This window comes from Camarhynchus parvulus, chromosome 24, assembly GCF_901933205.1.
Source record: "Camarhynchus parvulus chromosome 24, STF_HiC, whole genome shotgun sequence".
Taxonomy (NCBI): Eukaryota; Metazoa; Chordata; class Aves; order Passeriformes; family Thraupidae; genus Camarhynchus; species Camarhynchus parvulus.
In genome coordinates, this window is record NC_044594.1 from 5,981,620 (window position 1) to 6,000,513 (window position 18,894).

General features: G+C 57.4%; 1 protein-coding gene across 1 annotated transcript; it reads left to right on the forward strand.

Annotated features, from left to right (window-relative positions):
* Window positions 1-6,189: 6,189 nt before the first annotated feature.
* On the forward strand, window positions 6,190-17,722 carry ROBO3 (roundabout guidance receptor 3). The gene is made up of 22 exons (XM_030964879.1): window positions 6,190-7,050; window positions 10,209-10,535; window positions 11,230-11,387; window positions 11,986-12,106; window positions 12,181-12,319; window positions 12,961-13,088; window positions 13,169-13,293; window positions 13,727-13,898; window positions 13,989-14,200; window positions 14,549-14,630; window positions 14,714-14,882; window positions 14,969-15,135; window positions 15,368-15,489; window positions 15,570-15,789; window positions 15,870-15,982; window positions 16,123-16,294; window positions 16,410-16,595; window positions 16,675-16,801; window positions 16,879-16,982; window positions 17,060-17,186; window positions 17,359-17,515; window positions 17,584-17,722. The coding sequence occupies exons 1-21, from the start codon at window positions 6,900-6,902 to the stop codon at window positions 17,441-17,443; spliced, it is 3,207 nt and encodes a 1,068-aa protein (XP_030820739.1). The 5' UTR covers window positions 6,190-6,899; the 3' UTR covers window positions 17,444-17,515; window positions 17,584-17,722.
* The last annotated feature ends 1,172 nt before the right edge of the window (window positions 17,723-18,894 follow it).

Here is an 18,894-nt window from a genome sequence, read left to right on the forward strand (position 1 = left end):
TTGCGATGCAGCTCCGAGTCCCGGCAGCGCCATTTGACCGCGCGCTAATGACGAGGGGGTGGGGGGCGAGGGTTGGGGGGAGGGGGACAGGGGGGTCCCCCCAGCCCGGCTCACCCACGGCACCTCCGCAGGCATTCCTGGAACGAGCAGGGTCCGCGCTCAGCCCTGCCGTGAACCGGGACCGTGCCCGCCTCAGCCCTGCCGTGAGCTGTGGCAGCTCTCAGCAAAGATCACCCGATGTTCTGGATGTTCTGGATGTTCTCAGCTGGGCTCACCTGTGAAACGGGCTCCGGGTGTCCTCAGCCAGGATCACCCACGCAATGAGCTGTGGCCACTCTCAAATGAGACTTACCCGTGCAAAGACTTGTGACTCTTCTCAGACAAGGCTTATCCGTGCAGAGAACTGTGTGTGTTTTCAGCGCAGACTGAGCTGTGTAAGGATTTTTGGGTGTTCTCAGCCAGGGATCATCCCAACTTTTAAAATTTTTCTCTTTTCCCGGGCTCCTAATGGGTTGCCCGCTCACGCTACCCAATGAGCTGTGCCCGTTCTCAGCCAGGGCTCACCTATTCAGTGAGCTGTGCCCGTTCTCAGCCAGGGCTCACCTTGCAATGAGCTGTGCCCGTTCTCAGCCAGGGCTCACCCATGCAATGAGCTGTGCCCGTTCTCAGCCAGGGCTCACCTATTCAATGAGCTGTGCCCGTTCTCAGCCAGGGCTCACCCGTGCAATGAGCTGTGCGTTCTCAGCTCCTGGGGATGTACGGACGGCTGGACGAGCAGCTTGGGGCAGCAGTGAGGAAACACCCCCCTGGTCCCAACACTCCGCCTCGTTCCAGTTAGCCTTCCCATTCAATAGGCATAATTAAAAGTCCGCCAAAAAGCCGAGCGGACAAGTCATTAGACCCACAGCAGTGTGTTCTGCAATTTACTGACCTGCTTGTAATTAACCTCCTGCCGCCAAAATACGCTGCTGAAAAGAAGTATAAACTTATTAGTGGCGACGGTGGCTAATTAAAGCGAAAGCTGTAATTATCCCGAGATGTGGCCGCAGGCAGGAAACTGATGAAAGGGGAGAAAAGGCGCTCGATGCAATATCGGGAAGTACGCGGGGATGCCGAGCGAGGCAGCGCCCTGCTGCCGCACGCCGTTGCCCATCAGCATCCTGAGCGCCTGCATCCCGATCCAGCTGCCCTGCCCGCTGCACAAAGGGGACCCAGGCGGGCTAATTCGGCGCGGGGGCAACCGGCACGCCCCCCTCTTTGTCTCCCTTTCACAGCCAATATCCCGACCCCAGATGGGTTAATACATAATGCAGACAAGCAAGTAATTGCTTGCCTTTGTGAGGCCGTCAGCGCTGGGTCCCCGGCCCTCTGATCCCCCATTAGCGGCCATGCAAACAAGCCTTCCACCCAATTAAGCCCAGCTTTGATAAAGCCTTTCCCAATGATGTGGCGGTCCCAAACTAGCGATTCGCACATGAGCCACTACCTGTTAAACCCGGCGTCGGCTTCCTTCGGGGACGAGCATCCCTCGCCTCTCGCCATGACCCAGCTGCCGAGCTCTGCCCGGCTTCCCCCGGCCCTGAAGGGAGGCTCGGCTGATAAATGATCTCGACAAACTCTATATTAAAGAGGTGGAAATGGGATGTTAATATACCCCAAGCCGCTCGTCTCGAGAACACATGGGCTCCAGCTTTCCAAGGATGCTGGTAATGAGGCGGGCTGGGATGCCCGCGAGGAGATCTCGACGCACCGGCCTCCTGCGCCTGCCAGGTGTGGAGGACAGACAGACTGACACCCGTCCTCTGAGGCATCCTCACACCGTTCCACAGAGGCTCCATGGGTCATCCCCTAAAGCATCTCAATCTGCTCACTGAAAGCATCCCAGCAGCATCCCCTAAAGCATGCCAGCGCACTTCCCTGGAATATCCCAGCTTTATCCCTTGCACACCCTGGCATCATCCCCTAAAGCACTTCAGTGTGTTCCCCTAAATCTTCTCAGTCATCCCCTAAAGCCTCTCACTAAGCTCTCCTAAAGCATCCACTAAAAGATTCTGGCACCATCCCCTAAAATATTCTGGCATCAACCCCTACAGCATCCCAGTGTCATCCCCTAGATCATGCCAGCATGTTCATCTGAAACATCCCAAGGTTATTCCATCACACACCCTGGCATCGTCCCCTAAAGCCTCTCACTGTCATCCTCTAAATCATTCCAGTGTGCTTCCCTAAAGTTTCCCAGGATCATTTCCCGAAAGCATTCCAGCATTATTCCTTGCAGCATTCCAGTGTACTACAACACAGTATCTTACCATCTTTCCCTAATACATCCTGGCATCCCTTCGTGCATCCCAGACTCATCCCCTAAAGCATCCCAGTGACATTTTCTAAAGCATGATAGTTTGCTTGGCTACAGCATCCCAGCATCACACCCTGAAGTCCCATAAGGTCCCCTAAAATATGCTGGCGTCTCTCCTTAATTCATACCACCATCATCCCCTAAAACAGTCTAGTTTGTTCTCTGAAAAAATCCCAGTGTCAATCCTTAGGGCGTGTCAGCATCATCCCCTAAAACATCCCAGTGCACTCCCCTTAGAGAGTGCTATCCATGAGTGCATCCTGACACCATCCCCTACAGCATCCTGGTGTCATCCCCTACAGCATCCCAGTGTCATCCCCTACAGCATCCTGGTGTCATCCCCTACAGCATCCCCGTGTCATCCCCTACAGCATCCCCGTGTCATTCCCTACAGCATCCCCGTGTCATCCCCTACAGCATCCCGGTGTCATCTCCTACAGCATCCCGGTGTCATCTCCTACAGCATCCCAGCGCCATCCCCTACAGCATCCCGGTGTCATCCCCTACAGCATCCCGGTGTCATCCCCTACAGCATCCCAGCATTATCCCTTACAGCATCCCAGTGTCGTCCCCCACACTGTCCCAGTGTCATCCCCTACAGCATCCCTACATCATTCTCCAAACTATCCCAGTGTCATCCCCTATGGCATCCCTGCATCATTCTCCAAACTATCCCAGTGTCATCCCCCACTCCATCCCAGTGTCATCCCCTACAGCATCCCAGCATCATCCCCCACACCATTCCAGTGTCATTCCCTACACAATCACAATGTGCTCCCCAAAACACTCCAGCTCCACGCCCTAAAACATCCTACCATTATTTGTTAAAGCATCCAAACATCATCCACTAAATCAACACAGTATCATCCCCTAAAGCATCCCAGTCATTCCCATATGCTCCCCTAAAACTTCTCAGCATCTTTCCTTAAAGCATCAGTTATCCCTCAAACAATCCCAGTCTTGTCACTCCCTGAAGTATCCATCATCATTCCCAAAGGATCCTATTTTTATCCTCTAGAACACTCACTACATTCTCCTGAAACTTCTCAGCATCATTCCTTAAAGCACCCCAGCACTGTCCTCTCAAGCAAGCCACCCTCATCCCCTACAGTATCCCAGAGTTATTCCTGACAGCTTCCTAATGCCATCCCTTAATGCATCCCAGTGTCATTCCCCACACCATCCCAGTGTCATCCCCTACAGCATCCCAGTGTCATCCCCTACAGCATCCCAGTGTCATCCCCTACAGCATCCCAGTGTCATCCCCTACAGCATCCCAGTGTCATCCCCTACAGCATCCCAGCATTATCCCCTACACCATCCCACTGTCATCCCCTACAGCATCCCAGTGTCATCCCTAAAGGATTCCAGCTCCATCCCCTCCATCCCCACTACCCCCAGTCCTCAACATTGCTTTCCCCACCCCCGCAGCAGCTCCTGTGCTCCCCTTTCCCTCCTCCCCACCCCAAGTGCTGCCACAACCTCTATAAATATTCAAAAAGCCGCATTTCCCGGCCAAACGCCTGGCTCGGGGTGGGGGGCTCCCGGGGGGAATGTTAATTACGGGGCTGCCAGGGAATCCCCCCGGCAGCGGGGAGGGGGGACCCAGCCGCTCATTTGCCCAGACAAATATCTTGTCGCTCCTCATTATGGCCGAACTTCGTGCCTCAGTTTCCCCCTGCCCAGCTCCCCAGTGCCGCTCAGCGAGGGTTGGTTGGGAAAAAACAGGAGGAATAAGAAAGCAGCAAAACCAATGTAGAATAATGAGGATAACAAAGTATGGAGGAAGCCTCCCCCCATGTAAAAACTTTGAGGAGGGTGATTTGGGCAAAGCCTGGGCAAACAGGCGCTAATCGCTAAATCAAGCAGCAATTAAATGCCGTGGCAGTGAGAATAAATCTGCTAACGAGGAGGCGATGCCCCCGCACTCGCTGTTTGCCCAGCTGATTAACGGGATGGATCTGAGGGGGATTATCCATCGGGATGAGGCGGCTCCTTTGTCTCCATTCCCCATCACAAGCTCTCTCAGAGGAGGCACTGGATGTGCGTGTGTCACCCCTGGGAGCCCATCGCTGCAGCCTCAGGCCTCGGACTGGGATTAATACAGAGGTGCTTTAATCCCTGAGGCTCCCAAAACCTCCAGGATTCCCATTAAAAATTCTCACATTTTCCAAGGACTCCATGAAAAGGGGCCCAAGGGTTTTGCACGGATTAACACCCTTTTTCATCCTGTAGTTCCGTGCTGGAGATGTCCCATTCCTCTGGTCAGCTTTTCAGAGGGACCCAAAAGGAGAAGGTAGGGGAACATAGCAGCATACAATGTTTAGATATTTCAGCATTGCCATCAATTACCATCCCATAGAATTATTCAGGTAATAGTTGGATAAACCTCTTCTTTCATGGATACTTTTTTTTTTTCTGATCCTACTGAGAAATCCCTGTGCTGCCACATTGCCAGCAGGAGAAGAGGAAAAGCTTTGTGCTCCTACTAAATTAATATTTATTTACTTTCTCTGTGCCTGGCTCCAAGGGACAGATGAATAATGCATTGCCCACCGGACACCTGGCAGATTCGGTGGGATATGGAGAGCCCAGAGGATGCTGCTGAGGCTGAGTGGGTCAGATGTGCACCTCTCTGCAGCCTCAGCACAGCTCTGGCTGTGGAAAAGCAGCCTGGGTGAGCTCTCCAGACGTGCAAACTCCAGATGTGCCCTCACCTTGTGCCTCCAGATGTGCACAAATGGAAACCACCTGGTTCTCCAGATGTGCCTGAGCATGCCTGTGCCTTCAGCTGTGTGCCCAGCTGTGACCTCTCCAGCTGTTGGTCTGAAGGCAGCTGCATCCCCCACACCACCCAGCCCTCCCAGATGTGAGCATCCTGGAGATCCTTGGTGCCCCAGATGTGTGTGGAGAAGCCTCCCCCCTCCCCAGCTGTGCCCCAAGTGTCCTCCAGATGTGCACGCCCTTGGGGACCCAGATGTGCAAACACATGTGCGCACTCTTCCACGGCTCTGTGCATGCAGATGTGAGGCCCTTCTCCCTCCCAGTACCCCAGATGTGCATACCCAGTCCCCCTGGTCCTCCCCCACTGCCCATTCCCCACCTCCTCTTTTTCCCTGAGCCCCCCCCCCCAGCTTCCCCACAATCCCGACTTCCCTTTTCCCCACTTTTACCCTATTCCAAGCGCCACTGAAAAACAATCCCGTAACAAGCTCCCCCCAGGAGCCCCCTCCCCCATAATGAACCTCCGTAATGAATTCCCCCAACCCCCGCGGTGCTCGCTGAAGGAGGCTCATTGCTTCCCACATCAGCCCCAACACAGTAATTAAACGGCCAATTGCTACTTACGGATTCAATGGTGCTGATTCCTTCATGTTTCCCCCCTGACCCCACAGATTCAAGGCCACTGGTGGTCCCAGCACCCCCAAAGTGTCCCTCAGTGTGTTACTCACTCCAACAGCCGCATTTCCCCGTGGGCTGCGGGGTGGTGCTGCCTTTCAGGGTTCACTGAAGGGGGGTCCCGACTGGGGGGTGACAGCAGCCCCATGTGGTGTCACGTAATTTGGGGTGAAGCCAGGGAGCTGCTGCGTCTCCTCCTGCTCCTCCCTCCAGCCCTAGGACCCCCCTTTTCCTCTGCCCCCTCAAAACTCACCCCAGTTCCACTGCACCACGAAGCCCCCACCCCACACGGGACATCCCCCGCCTTGGTCCCCATCCCGCTTCTCAGGGCCGGGGAGGGCGCACAGGGACAGCCCCATCACCCCGCCCCAGCGCCGCCCCGGCCCGGCCCCTACCCGGGGGCGGTGCCGCAGGCCGAGCCGAGCCGAGCCGAGCCGAGCTGGACTGTGCTGAGCCGGACTGAGTCGGGCTGCGCTGAGCCGCGCTGGACTGAGCCGAGTCGAGCCGGGCTGAGCCGGACTGGGCTGAACTGAGCGGGACTGGGCTGAACTGAGCCGAGCGCAGCCGAGCAGAGAGGAACTGAGCTGAGCCGGACCGGGCTGAACCGGACCGAGCTGAGCCGGATCGGGCTGAACTGCGCGGAGCCCAAACGAGCCCAGCCGAACTGAGCTGAGCCGGACCGGGCTGAACCGGACCGAGCTGAGCCGGATCGGGCTGAACTGCGCGGAGCCCAAACGAGCCCAGCCGAACTGAGCTGAGCCGGATCGGACTGAGCCGGATCAGGCCGAGCCCAGCCGAACTGAGCTGAGCCGGATCGGACTGAGCCGGATCGGGTTGAACTGAGTCGGATTGGGCTGAACTGAGCCTAGCCCAGCCGAGTTTAGCCGAACTTAGCTGAGCCGGACCTGACTGCGCCGGATCGGGCTGAGCCGGACCGGGCTGAGCCGGATCGGGCTGAACTGACCCGAGCCCAGCCGAACTGAGCTGAGCCAGATCGGGCTGAGCCGGATCGGGCTGAGCCGGATCGGGCTGAACTGAGCCGGACTGGGCTGAGCCGAGCCAGTCTTTGCCGTGCCGGGTAGTGTCGTGCAGAGCCGACCCGAGCCCAGCCGATCTCAGCCGAGCCGAGCGGAGCCGGGACAGGATGCTGCGGTACCTGCTGAAAACGCTGCTGCAGATGAACCTGTTCGCCGACTCGCTGGGAGCTGAAGGCTCTAACTCCTCCTCCTCGCTGCTGCTCGGCATCAACCGCTCCATCGCCGCGCTCCACCTGCCCGATCTCACCCCCGGTAACGGTACGTGCTCCCCGGTCCTTCTGCTCCCCCGTCCCGGAGTTCCTGCTCCTGCTCCAGCAGGGATGCTGGAAGAACCCGCAGACCCCAGCCCCAGCTGGGACCCCACCAGCACCGACAGTGGATTCCCATCCTGTCCCCTTGTCCCCAAACCGCGACCTGCCCCATGTCACAGCTCCGGAACTGACCTAGTGTCCCCACACCGGCCCCGTGTCCCCATTCTGGGACCAAATCCCTGTCCCCAGACCAACTCCCGGGACTGATGTGGTGTCCTTAGATCATCTACACGACTCCAAACCGAGACCAGCCCACTCTCCCCAAGTCAGGACTGTCCTGGTGTTCCCAAACCAGTCCTGTGTTCCCAAATCCTGAACTGCAAACAGCTCCCTGTTCCCAAACTGCCCTGTGCTCCTCATTAACTGCCGGACTGTGAGCTGGGGCAGACCCCAAATTGTCCCTATGTCCCCAGACCAGTCCCCAGACGCCAAACCAGGGGCAACTCAGTGTCCTCAAACAGCCTTCATGTCCCCACATCCATCCCCAGTCTCCAAACCCTATGTCCCAAAACTGTCCCAGTGTGCCCAAACCAACTCCCAGACAAAACTAGGAGAGACTCCATGTCTCCAAACCAGTCCTGTGTCCCCAAGCCAATCCCCAGACTACTGACTGGAACTGGCTCTGTGTTCCCAAACTATCTCTACATTCCTAAACCATCCCAGTGTCCTCCAACCAGCTCCGTGTGCCCTAATCCTCCCCATGTCCCCAAACCAGCCCCATAACCCCAATGAGCAGAATGGGGGTGAAGGAGGGGTGAGGGAGAGGGTGTCTGACTGAATTTTGACTAAATTTTTTAGCTTCTCCCCTCTTTTTTAGTCTGTGCCCCTCCAGCTGGCCCTTGGTGGCTGGGGAGGGGGCAGGGGTGTTCCCAAACCTCCTGGGAGCCCCCGCCCCTGCACAGCCAGCCGGGCACAGGAAGGGGCCTGCCCTGACCCCCTGCTTGTCCCAATTAGTCACCGGGCCCAGCTGCGGCCCCCTCAGTCCCTGCTGTGCCCCCCGGGGTACCCAGTGCCCTGCAGCATCGCTTCCGTCCCCATGGCAGCCACATCCCATCCCCATGGCAACCCCTGGGCACCCCAAACTGCAGCCCCGGGGTGGGGGGGAGCAGGGGAGGGCGTGTGCGAGTGGGAGACGTGTGTGGGGTGTGTGCATGTGCATGCACGAGTGTGCGTGTGTGCATTTATGGGCAGTGTGCATGTCTGCATGCATGTGCAGTGTGCATGTGTGCATTTATGGGCAGTGTGCAGGTGTGTACATGTGCATGCACGAGTGTGCATGTGTGCATTTATGGGCAGTGTGCATGTCTGCATGCATGTGCAGTGTGCACATGTGCATGCAGTGTGCATGTATGTACATTGTGATGGTGTTTGCATGTCTATACAGTGTGCAGGTGTGTGCATCTGCCCATTTATGTGCTGTGTGCATGCATGTACAGTGTGCATGCATGTGTGCATTTATGTGCAGTGTGCATGTGTGTGCATGTCTGTACATTGTGCAGATATTTGCGTGTCTGTACAGTGTGCATGTGTGTGCATGTGTGTGCAGTGTGTATGTGTGTGCATGCAACAATGTAGGTAAACATAGGCTCATGGCCTCACCTGAGTGTGTGTGGATGTGCATGGATCTGCATGCCCCTGTGTGTGCCCCTGTGCATGTGCACCTGCGTGTGCAGCCTGTGTGTGCATGCACACCCCTGTGTGAATTTGCATGTGTGTGTGCACCTCTGCATGCCCGAACACACAGGTGTGTGTAAGGACACCCCCTCCCCCCATACATGCATTCGTGCAGACGTGTGTGTGTGCATGCACACCCTGCACGAATGCACACACTCATACATGCATCTGTGCATGTCAGGGGCATGCACACCCCTGCCTGAATGCACATGTGTGTATGTGTGTGTACAAGCACACGTGTGTGGTTGCATCTATGTGTGCGTGTGCATACCCCTGCATGACTGCCCGTGCATGTACATGCGCCTATGTGTGCAATGCACGTGTGCACACATGCACCGGCACTTGTAATGCCCATGGGCACATGTGCATGTGCGTATAATGCACATGTGCACCTATGTCTGTGTGCACAGATACCTGTGAGTGCCTCTGTGTGTTTGTGTGTGCACCCCTGCATGGCTGCCTGCCTGTGCATGCATGCACCTGTGTGTAACCACATGCAGTGCACGGCTGCACATGTGTTTGTGCAGCCCCACCGCTGTGTGCACACGTGTGGCTGGGCATGCAGGGCTGAGTGCCTGTGCCACTGGGCCAGCAGTGACACTTGGGGACCAAACTGCCAAGACACCGCAGGCGGTGCTGGGGACACACGTGGTTCAGCCCAGCTGGCCCCAGCATTAATGAACATTAATTATGCTGACATTAATGACCATCTATTAATTCCTGTGCCCTAGCAGGGCTGTTTTATTTTTTTCTGGAACAGCCCCACAAGTCCAATATGAGGCTTTTTAAAACTTAAAATTAAGCATTTTCTGCAGCCCAGAATGACCAGCTCTGCTACAGACAGTCAGCACTTGCAGCTGATGGAAAAATCCCTTTTTGGGGAGAATTTAGTCCCAACCCTGTTTCTTCAGGGTGGAAGCTGGGTGGAAAAGGCCATTACTGGCAGCAAAGCTGCTTTGTCCCACTGGCTTTGCCTGACACCCTCCCCATCTGATCTTAAGCTGCACCAAGGGAAATAGAGGTTGGAAAATTACGAAAAAGTTTTTGACAGAAAGAGTGATAAAGTTCTGGAATGTTCTGCCCAGGGAGGTGGTGGAGTCCCCATCCCTGGGTGTGTTTAACAAAGCCTGGATGTGGCACTGGGTGCCAGGGTTTAGCTGAGGTGTTGGGGCTGGGTTGGACTCGATGATCTTGAAGGTCTCTTCCAACCTGGTCATTCTGTGATTCTGTGATCCTGTGGATTCTGTGATTCTGTGATTCTGTGGTCCTGCTCCCTCCCACCCTGGGATATGCTGGGTTGGGACCTGGCCACACTCCATCTCTCACCTCCTGCCTTCCAAGCAAAGCAGGGTCTGGGGCCAGGGGAGCACCACACAAGCCAAGGATGCTCAGCCCCCAAACCCATCCCTACCCCTCCCGATTCTCCTGCAGGATCCCACGCCCAGCTGGAGGACACGGCTCCCCGCATCGTGGAGCACCCCACGGATGTCCTGGTCTCCAAGGGGGACCCGGCCACGCTGAGCTGCAAGGCCGAGGGGCGCCCGGCCCCGGAGGTGGAGTGGTACAAGGACGGGGAGCGGGTGGAGACGGACCGGGAGGATCCCCGCTCCCACCGCACCCTCCTCCCGGGCGGGTCCCTCTTCTTCCTCCGGATCCTGCACGGGAGGAGGGGAAAGCCCGACGAGGGCGTTTATGTCTGCGTGGCCAGGAACTACCTGGGGGAGGCCACCAGCCGGAATGCTTCCCTGGAGGTGGCCGGTGAGTCCTGGGGGAGGATTTGAGGCAGGGAAATTTGGGGTTCTGCTATCGCCCCTAAGCCCAGCCTGCTCCTGTAGCTGTGGGACCAGGGGCTTTCACATTCTCAGGCCTCTGTTGCCAAGTGAAGAGGGGAAAAGAATTGAAAATAAGAGGAAAAAAAATTAAAATAAATAAAGCGAAAATAAATGAAAAGGAATTCAAAGAAGTGAGGAATATTGGAAATAAATGATACTAAGTGAAAACAAATGAAAAAAGAGAACAAGTGAAAATTAATGAAACTAAAAGGAAGTGAAAATGAATGTAAATAACAGAAACTAAATTAAAACACGTAAAAGAGAAATTAAAGAAAGTGGAAATAATGGAAAGTAAGTGAAAATAAATGAAAAAATAAGTACAAATTAGTGAAGAGAAATAATGAAAAAACTGAAAATAATTGGAAATAAATGAAAATAAATGAAAATTACTGCAAAGGAGTGAAAATAAATGAAAACATGGTAAAAGAAATTAAGAGAAATTAATATAATTGGAAATACATGAAAATAAATGAGAACAAATGAAAATATTTGAAAGCATTTGAAAATCAAGTAAAATCAATGAAGATAAATGAAAATCTGTTAAAGCCCATTCAGAGCCCTGGTGCTGCCCCCAGCCCGGGGGCGCAGGGCTGGCAGCTGAGGCCGCGGTGTCCCCGCAGTGCTGCGGGACGATTTCCGACAGCCCCCAGGGGACGTGGTGGTGGCGGCGGGAGAACCGGCCGTGCTGGAGTGCGTCCCGCCCCGCGGGCACCCCGAGCCCAGCGTGTCCTGGAGGAAAAACGGAGTCCGGGTCAGCGACAAGGACGAGCGCCTGACGGTGAGGGGGGCAGAGCTAGGCTGAAGGGGGGATGGGAACGTTATAGGGACACAGGGTGTGATGGGGATGTGGGGTGACATGGATGGGGTGCAGTGAGGATGAGGGATGCAGTGAGGATCTGGAATGTGGTGGGGATGTGGGATGCAGCAGAGAGTTGTGTGATGGGATGGATATGGGATGAGATGGGGATGTAGGATGGGATAGGGATATGGGATGCCTCAGAGATTTGGGATGCAATGGAAGCATGGGGTGTGATGACAGTGTGGGTGCAAATGTGAGATGCAATGAGGATACAGGATGTGGTGGGGATGCAGAATGCAGTCAGGATGAGAGATGCAATGAGGATTTGGGATGTGGTGGGGATGTGGGATGCAATGGAGATGCAGGATGCAACGAGGATGCAGAATTTGATAGGGATGGGAGATGTGTGTGTGTATGCAATGACGATGTGGGATGTCATGGAGATATGGGATGCGGTGGGGGGTAGGATGCAGTGGGGATGTGGGATATGATGAGGATGTGGGATACAGTGTGGATGTGGGATGTGATGGGGATGTGGGATGTGATGGGGACGTGGGATGAGCTGTTCTTCCTGCAGATCCGTGGTGGGAAGCTGATGGTGGCCAGTGCTCACAAGAGCGATGCTGGCGTCTATGTGTGCGTGGCCACCAACGTGGTGGGGGAGAGGAACAGCGAGCCAGCCGAGCTGGTTGTCTTTGGTGCGTGGGGATTCAATGTTTGGGGTGTCAGGGAGGTGGGTGCTATCCTGCTGGGACTGACAGCCACCCCACAGAGCGCCCAGCATTTGGCAAGAGGCCCCAGAACCAGGTGGTGCTGGTGGAGGGGATGGCAGAGTTTGCCTGCGAGGTGATGGGGGATCCGCAGCCGGCGGCGCGCTGGCGCAAGGAGGAGGGTGAAATGCCACTGGGAAGGTGAGTAGGGGGCGAGGGGGGTGGCTCAGGGACACCAAGACCACCCAGGGTTCTGTGGTGCAGCTGGGTGGCATCAGTGTGTGCCAGCCTGGTGTGCTTGGAGTACCTGGCATCCTCATGGCATCAAGTAATTGCACCCCATGACCTGGTGCATCCTCCATTCTCAGCACATGCCGTGTTCCCTACTGCATTCCACATTCCCATTGTGTCACACCTCCATCCCATTCCACATCCCCCTTTGCATCTCAAATCCTCGTTGCATCCCACATCTTTGCATCCCACACTCTTACCGCATCCCAAATCCCAATCCCATCCCATATCCTCACCGCAACCCACATCCCTGTTTCATCCCACATCCCCATCACATCCCACATCCCCATCACATCCTACATCCCCATTGCATCCCACATCCCTGTTTCATCCCACATCTCCACCACAATCTCACATCCCCATCACATTCCACATCACCACATTCCACATCCCTGTCACATCTCACATTTTCCTGCATCCCAGATTTCCCCTGTACCCATCACATCCCACATTCCCATCACATCCTACACTACATCCCCACCCCATGGCACCTTACTCCCTCCTGGTGCCCCAGCACGCTGCTGGTGCCCCAGCCTTGTGGATTCCCCCAGGTGGGAGGTGCTGCCAGACAACACCCTGCGGATCAGCCGGCTGCAGGTGGAGGATGAGGGCACCTACACCTGCGTGGCTGACAACAGCGTGGGCAGGTCAGAGGCATCGGGCACCCTCACTGTGCACGGTAAGGGGGGCCCTGGGGAGCACCCTTGGGTGCTGGTGGAGTGCCCAGACAAGCCCTTGTCTCTCCATGCATTGCTGCAGTGCCCCCCCAGCTTGTCACTGGGCCCCACGACCAAGCTGTCACCCATGGCCAGAGCGTGACTTTCCAGTGCCAGAGCAAGGGCAACCCACCACCCGCTGTCTTCTGGCAGAAGGAGGGGAGCCAGGTCTGTCACCTTCCCTCCTCCTTGACCCCACACCCAGTCATAGCCCCGTCCTCATCCCAATCCCATCACCATTTCCATTCCATCTTAATCCCCATCCTAATTCCCAATCCCCATCTCATCTCCATCCCAATCTCATCCCATCTCAACCTCCCACCACTACCAATCATCATCCCTACCTGTCCTCATCACCATCCAATCACAGTCCCTATTACATCCCTGTCCCCATTCCATTCCCATCACAGTACCCATCATACTTAATTCCACTTCATCCCATCCCATCCCATCCCATCCCATCCCATCCCATCCCATCCCATCCCATCCCATCCCATCCCATCCCATCCCTATCCCCAGCCCCATTCCCACCCCTAACCCTGTCCTCATCTCATTCCCTGCTTCTCACCCCCTAACCCCCCCTATTCCCACTCCCTCTCAGACCCTGCTGTTCCCGGGCCAGCCCCCAGTCCCTTCTGGCCGTGTCTGGGTGAGCCCCAGCGGTGCTTTGACCATCGTCAATGTCCAGCCCAGCGATGCCGGCCACTACCTGTGCCAGGCCATCAGCGTGGCCGGCAGTGTCCTGGCCAGGGCAGGCCTGGAGGTGACAGGGGGTAAGTCCAGTGCCAGTGCAGAGCTGGCACATCCAGCATATGAGTGACACCCACCCCACCACTCAGCAATTCCCAATTTTCTCCCTGCAGCACCCATTGAACTCCACCCACCGGTGCTCAGCCTGCTTCCCACTAACCGGACAGTGCTGCCTGTGGGGGCCACAGTGCGGCTGCCTTGTGGGGTGGGGGCCCATGGCCCTGCAGGCAGCGTGGGGTGGCTGAAGGATGGCAGTGCCCTGGTAGGTGTCCAGCCCCGTGCCAGCCTGCTGGAGAACGGCACCCTGCAGATCACCAGCCTCCGGGTGAGCCGGCCCCGGCAGGGGCACCCGAGGGGGTACTGCAGGGAGGGAGGGGGCAGTGGCTGCCAGGGGTGGAGCAAAGGGACATGGATGCTCATCATAGTGGGTGCAAGCAGTGCTGGGGCTCAGGGGGGTGGGTACAAATCATGGTGGGTGCTCAGGGGGGTGGGTACAAAGCATAGTGGGGGCTCAGGGTGGTGGGTACAAAGCATAGTGGGTGCTCAGGGTGGTGGGTACAAAGCATGGTGGGTGCACAGGGTGGTGGGTACAAAGCGTGGTGGGTGCTCAGGGTGGTGGGTGCTGAGGTGATGGGTGCTCAGGGTGATGGGGCAGGAGCTTTTCCCCCTGCAGGTGAGAGACTCCGGGCTCTACAAGTGTGTGACCACCAGCTCAGCGGGTGAGACAAGCTGGGGCATCTCCTTGGAGGTACAAGGTGGGTCATGGAGATCTCACCGCAGCGGGGACACCGTGGCACCAGGAACAAAGCCACCCAGACCTCCATGCATCTCCCTGCAGGTGATGAATCCAACCTGTCCCTGCCTTCCCCTGCACCCGATCTCCTCCCTGGGCCACCCTCCACCCCTGTGGTCACCAATGTTACCAAGAGCAGTGTCACCCTGAGCTGGAAAGGGAACGAGGACGGTGGTGCCACTGATGTCACCTCTTACATAGTGGAGGCTTTCAGGTATCACACAAGCCTCTTGTCTGGCTGCAGAGATGATGTGGTGGCCTGATACCACCCTGTCACGAGTCACCCCTGTCCCCTGGCAGCCAGGCACTGGGTGGCCCGTGGCAGACAGTGGCAGCTGATGTGGAGAGTGAGACCCACACAGTGACCGGACTTGTCCCTGACACTGTCTACCTGTTCTTGGTGCGGGCGGTCAACGCCTACGGGCTCAGTGACCCCAGTGGCATCTCGGAGCCTGTGCGCACCCAAGGTGAGACCCAGCAGGGACATCAGTGGAGGTTTCCACAAACCCCCCACCCTTGGGTCCATCTCCACTTGGTGACACCAATGGAGGTGCCCGTGCACCCAAAATCTTAGGGTCCATCCTTGTCCAGTGATGCCAATGGAGTTTCTCATGGGTATGTGCTGTCACCATGGCTCCTTCCCTTGGTGACACCAGTGGAGATATGCATGGATCCTCCACCCTCTCATGTTTCCAGCAGACACCAACCCCATGCAGCAAGGGCTGGATCCTGAGCGTGTGCAGCAGGAGCTGGCACAAGTGGCTGTGCACCTGAAGGAACCTGTGGTGCTGCCACTGGGCACCGTCCACCTCTCCTGGACTGTGAGTGCTGAGCCTCCCTACCGGTACAGGGCTCCCAGTGTCGATCGTGCCCCCATCCCACCCTTCCCTTGGCTCCTCAGGTGGAGCACCAGGCACCCTTCCTTCAGGGCTACCGGGTGCTGTACCGGCAGCGCGGCGGGCGCTGGGAGGAGGCCCGGACGGTGTGGGCTCCAGGGGAGCGGGGGGCCCTGCTCACCGAGCTGCGCCGGGGCCAGGACTACGAGGTCAAGGTCCGACCCTATTTCCATCACCTCCATGGTCCCGACAGTGCTGTGCGGGCTCTGCGCACCCCTGAAGCGGGTGAGTGCAGGGATGGAGGGCAGAGTGCGGGTCCCTGGGGACAAACTGGAGGTGATACCCCATGTGTCCTCCACCGGCAGCCCCCAGTGCCCCACCACGAGGTGTCAGTGTGGCTGGGAATGGTACCAGTGTCCGCATCTCATGGCAGCCACCACCTGTGGCAGAGCAGAACGGGGTCATCCGTGATTATCGGGTAAGCGTGGACAGCAGCAGGGGTGTGGCAGCTCCATTGTGTCCACTCATGACACCATGAGCTCCACTCTGTCCTCTCATGACACCATGTCATGGCGTCCATATGGGTGTTACCCATCTTTTCCTCCTGGTCCCCACCAGATTTGGTGCTTGGGCAATGAGAGCCGCTTCCACATCAACCAGAGCGTGGAGGGGACGGTGCTGGCCACAGTGTTGCAGGGACTTGTCCCCGGGGTCCCTTACCATGCTGAGGTTGCTGCTGCCACCAGTGCTGGTGTGGGTGCCCGCAGTGCCCCTGTTCCCATCCACATCGGTGAGTCTCTCATTGTCACAACTGTCCCCCATGGGTGGGGCACGATGGGGTCACCCACTGCAGTGCTGGGGATGGCTCCTTGGCACCCTGCCGGTGCGTCCCGTGTCACTTGCAGCCCCCCTGGTGGAGCGAGATGCGGGGCCAGCAGCTGGGAGCAGCTTGACTGAGCATTTAGCAGAGGTAGCCAGGCAGCCAGCCTTCATTGCCGGCGTTGGTGGCGCTTGCTGGGTCGTCCTCGCTGCCTTTGCTGCTTGGCTCTACAGCCGCCGCCGGAGGAAGAAGGAGCTCAGCCACTTCACTGGTACAGGGGGGTGCTACCCCTGGGACCCCTCCCCCTTCACCCCTCACCCATCAGCCACCCACCGTCCCTCTCTTTACAGCATCCTTTGCCTACACACCCACCGGTAAGCCCATGAGTGCTGCGGGGTCCCAGTACGGCCTCTCGCTGCCCTCACCCCCATCTCTTTCCACAGTCGCCTTCCCAGCTCCAGTGCGCAGCAACCCCAGGTAACCCTCTGGCCCCCCTGCCCTGCCCCCCGCCCCAGGGCTGACCACCAGCATTCCTTCACCCCATGCCCCTGCAGGGCAGCTGCCAGCGGTGGTTACCCATGGCTGGCGGACACGTGGCGTGGTGGCAGCACAGCCAGTTCTGCTGGATGTTTGGGGTCCACTGAGAGATACTACAATGGTGAGGGGTCAGCATGGGGCTGGGTGGCTCTTGAGGGGGTCATGATCAGCCCTGATGATGCTGGTCACCCTCTGCAGATGCTGGCATCACCCGTTACATCGCCCAGACGGAGCAGTTTGGAGCGGGGGCTGCCGAGGGGCCGGTTTACAGCACCATCGAGGTTGACAGTGAGGACCTCTGCACGTTCCCCCGTCCCTTCTCACAGTATGGGACCTCCTACCCTGGGGGGGGTTCCCAGCCAATGGATGCTGCAGCCTCCCAGGTGCCCCGTGGCCGGGCTGAGCACGGTAGGGTGGTCGGATGGGTGGGGGCACACGCGGGTGCTCGTGGTGCGATGCCCTCCCCACAGCCTCCCCAGCATCCCTCCTTGGCACAGGGGCCAGAGCAAAGCTGGGGCAAGCAGTGAAACCACCGGCGGTGAGCTGGACAGAGCTGCTGCCCCCACCACCCTCAGCCAGTGAGCTCAGTCAGTGTGCCCAGGAGGAGGAGAAGGAGGAGGAAGAGGAGGATGAAGAGGAAGAGGCAGCCAGAGGGTGAGTGTGGGGGCTTGAGGGCTGGGCACGCTGCCCTCAGCAGCTACCCTGTGGTCTCCGCCCTGCAGGTTGGGGATGGAGGTGTGGTACCCTGGTGAGGACATCCCCTGTGCCACTGCTGCATCCTCACCCACCACCTCCTCCGGATGCCGCTCCACCGCCACGCTGACACCCTCGCCTCGCACCACGGAGGACATCCCCCGCCTCCGCGACTTCGATAGCTCCCTCCTGCCCTGGTAGGGGATGGGCCTTGCTTGGGCGTGCCACTGGGGTCTGGATGTCCCACTGGGGTCTGGATGTCCCACTGGGGTCCAGATGTCCCATCATGGTCCAGATGTCCCATCATGGCCTGGGTGTTCCATCGCGATCCAGCCATGTTGTCGTACCCAGCCCTGCCATGCCATCATGGTCCAACTGTGTCATTAGGGTCCAGGTGTCTCATTGGGGTTCAGATGTTCTGTTGGGGTCAAGATGCCTCATCATGGTCCAGATGTTCCATCACAACCCAGCCATTTTGTCACCATTTGGCTCTGCCATGCTGTCATAGTCCAGCCATGCTGCTGAGGTCCAGATATGTCATCTGACGTCCGGGTGTCCCATTGAGCTCTAGGATGTTGTGCCCAGTCATGTTTACATGATCCAGTTCCACTGTTCCACCATAGTCTGGCCTTGCCACTGGACTCTGGATCAGGCTCTGGATGTCTCACCATGGCCTGGGTGTCCCATCACAATCCAGCCATGCTATCATGATCTGGTCCTGCTGTGCCACCATGGTCTAACCTTGCCATTGGGGTTTGGATGCCCCAATGGAGTCTGGATGTCCTACCATGGTCCAGGCATCTCTTTGTGATCCATCCGTGGTGCCACCATCCACCCCTGCTCTCCAACTGAGCTCTGGCCATGCTGCCATCACACGTCCATGACACTGTGGGTGACTGGGGCATTGCGATACAGCTGCACCATCACGGGACAGGTGGGCCATCATCACCCAGCTGTGCTGCTGTGCCCCAGCTCTGCCATGGTCCACCTGTGCCACCACAATGCTGGCCTGTCACTGTACTCCAGCTGTGCAGCTGCAACCAAGCTGCATGGTTGCAATTCAGTTGTGCTACGATCTAGGTGTGTCATGATTTAGCTGTGCAGCTGCAATCAGCCAGTGTGCTTGCAATCCAGATGTGTGGTGATCCAGCTGTGCCACTGGAGTCCAGCTGTGTGGCTGTAATCTGGCTGAGCAGCCTCTGTCCAGCTGTGCTCCAGATGTGCCACTGCAGGCCAGCCCTGCTATCACAGCCTTGCCAGGCTGTGGTCCTCCACCCCAGCTGCGCCACTGCACTCATCCAGCTCCCCTTTGCCACCCCAGCTGTGATCCAGCTGTGGCA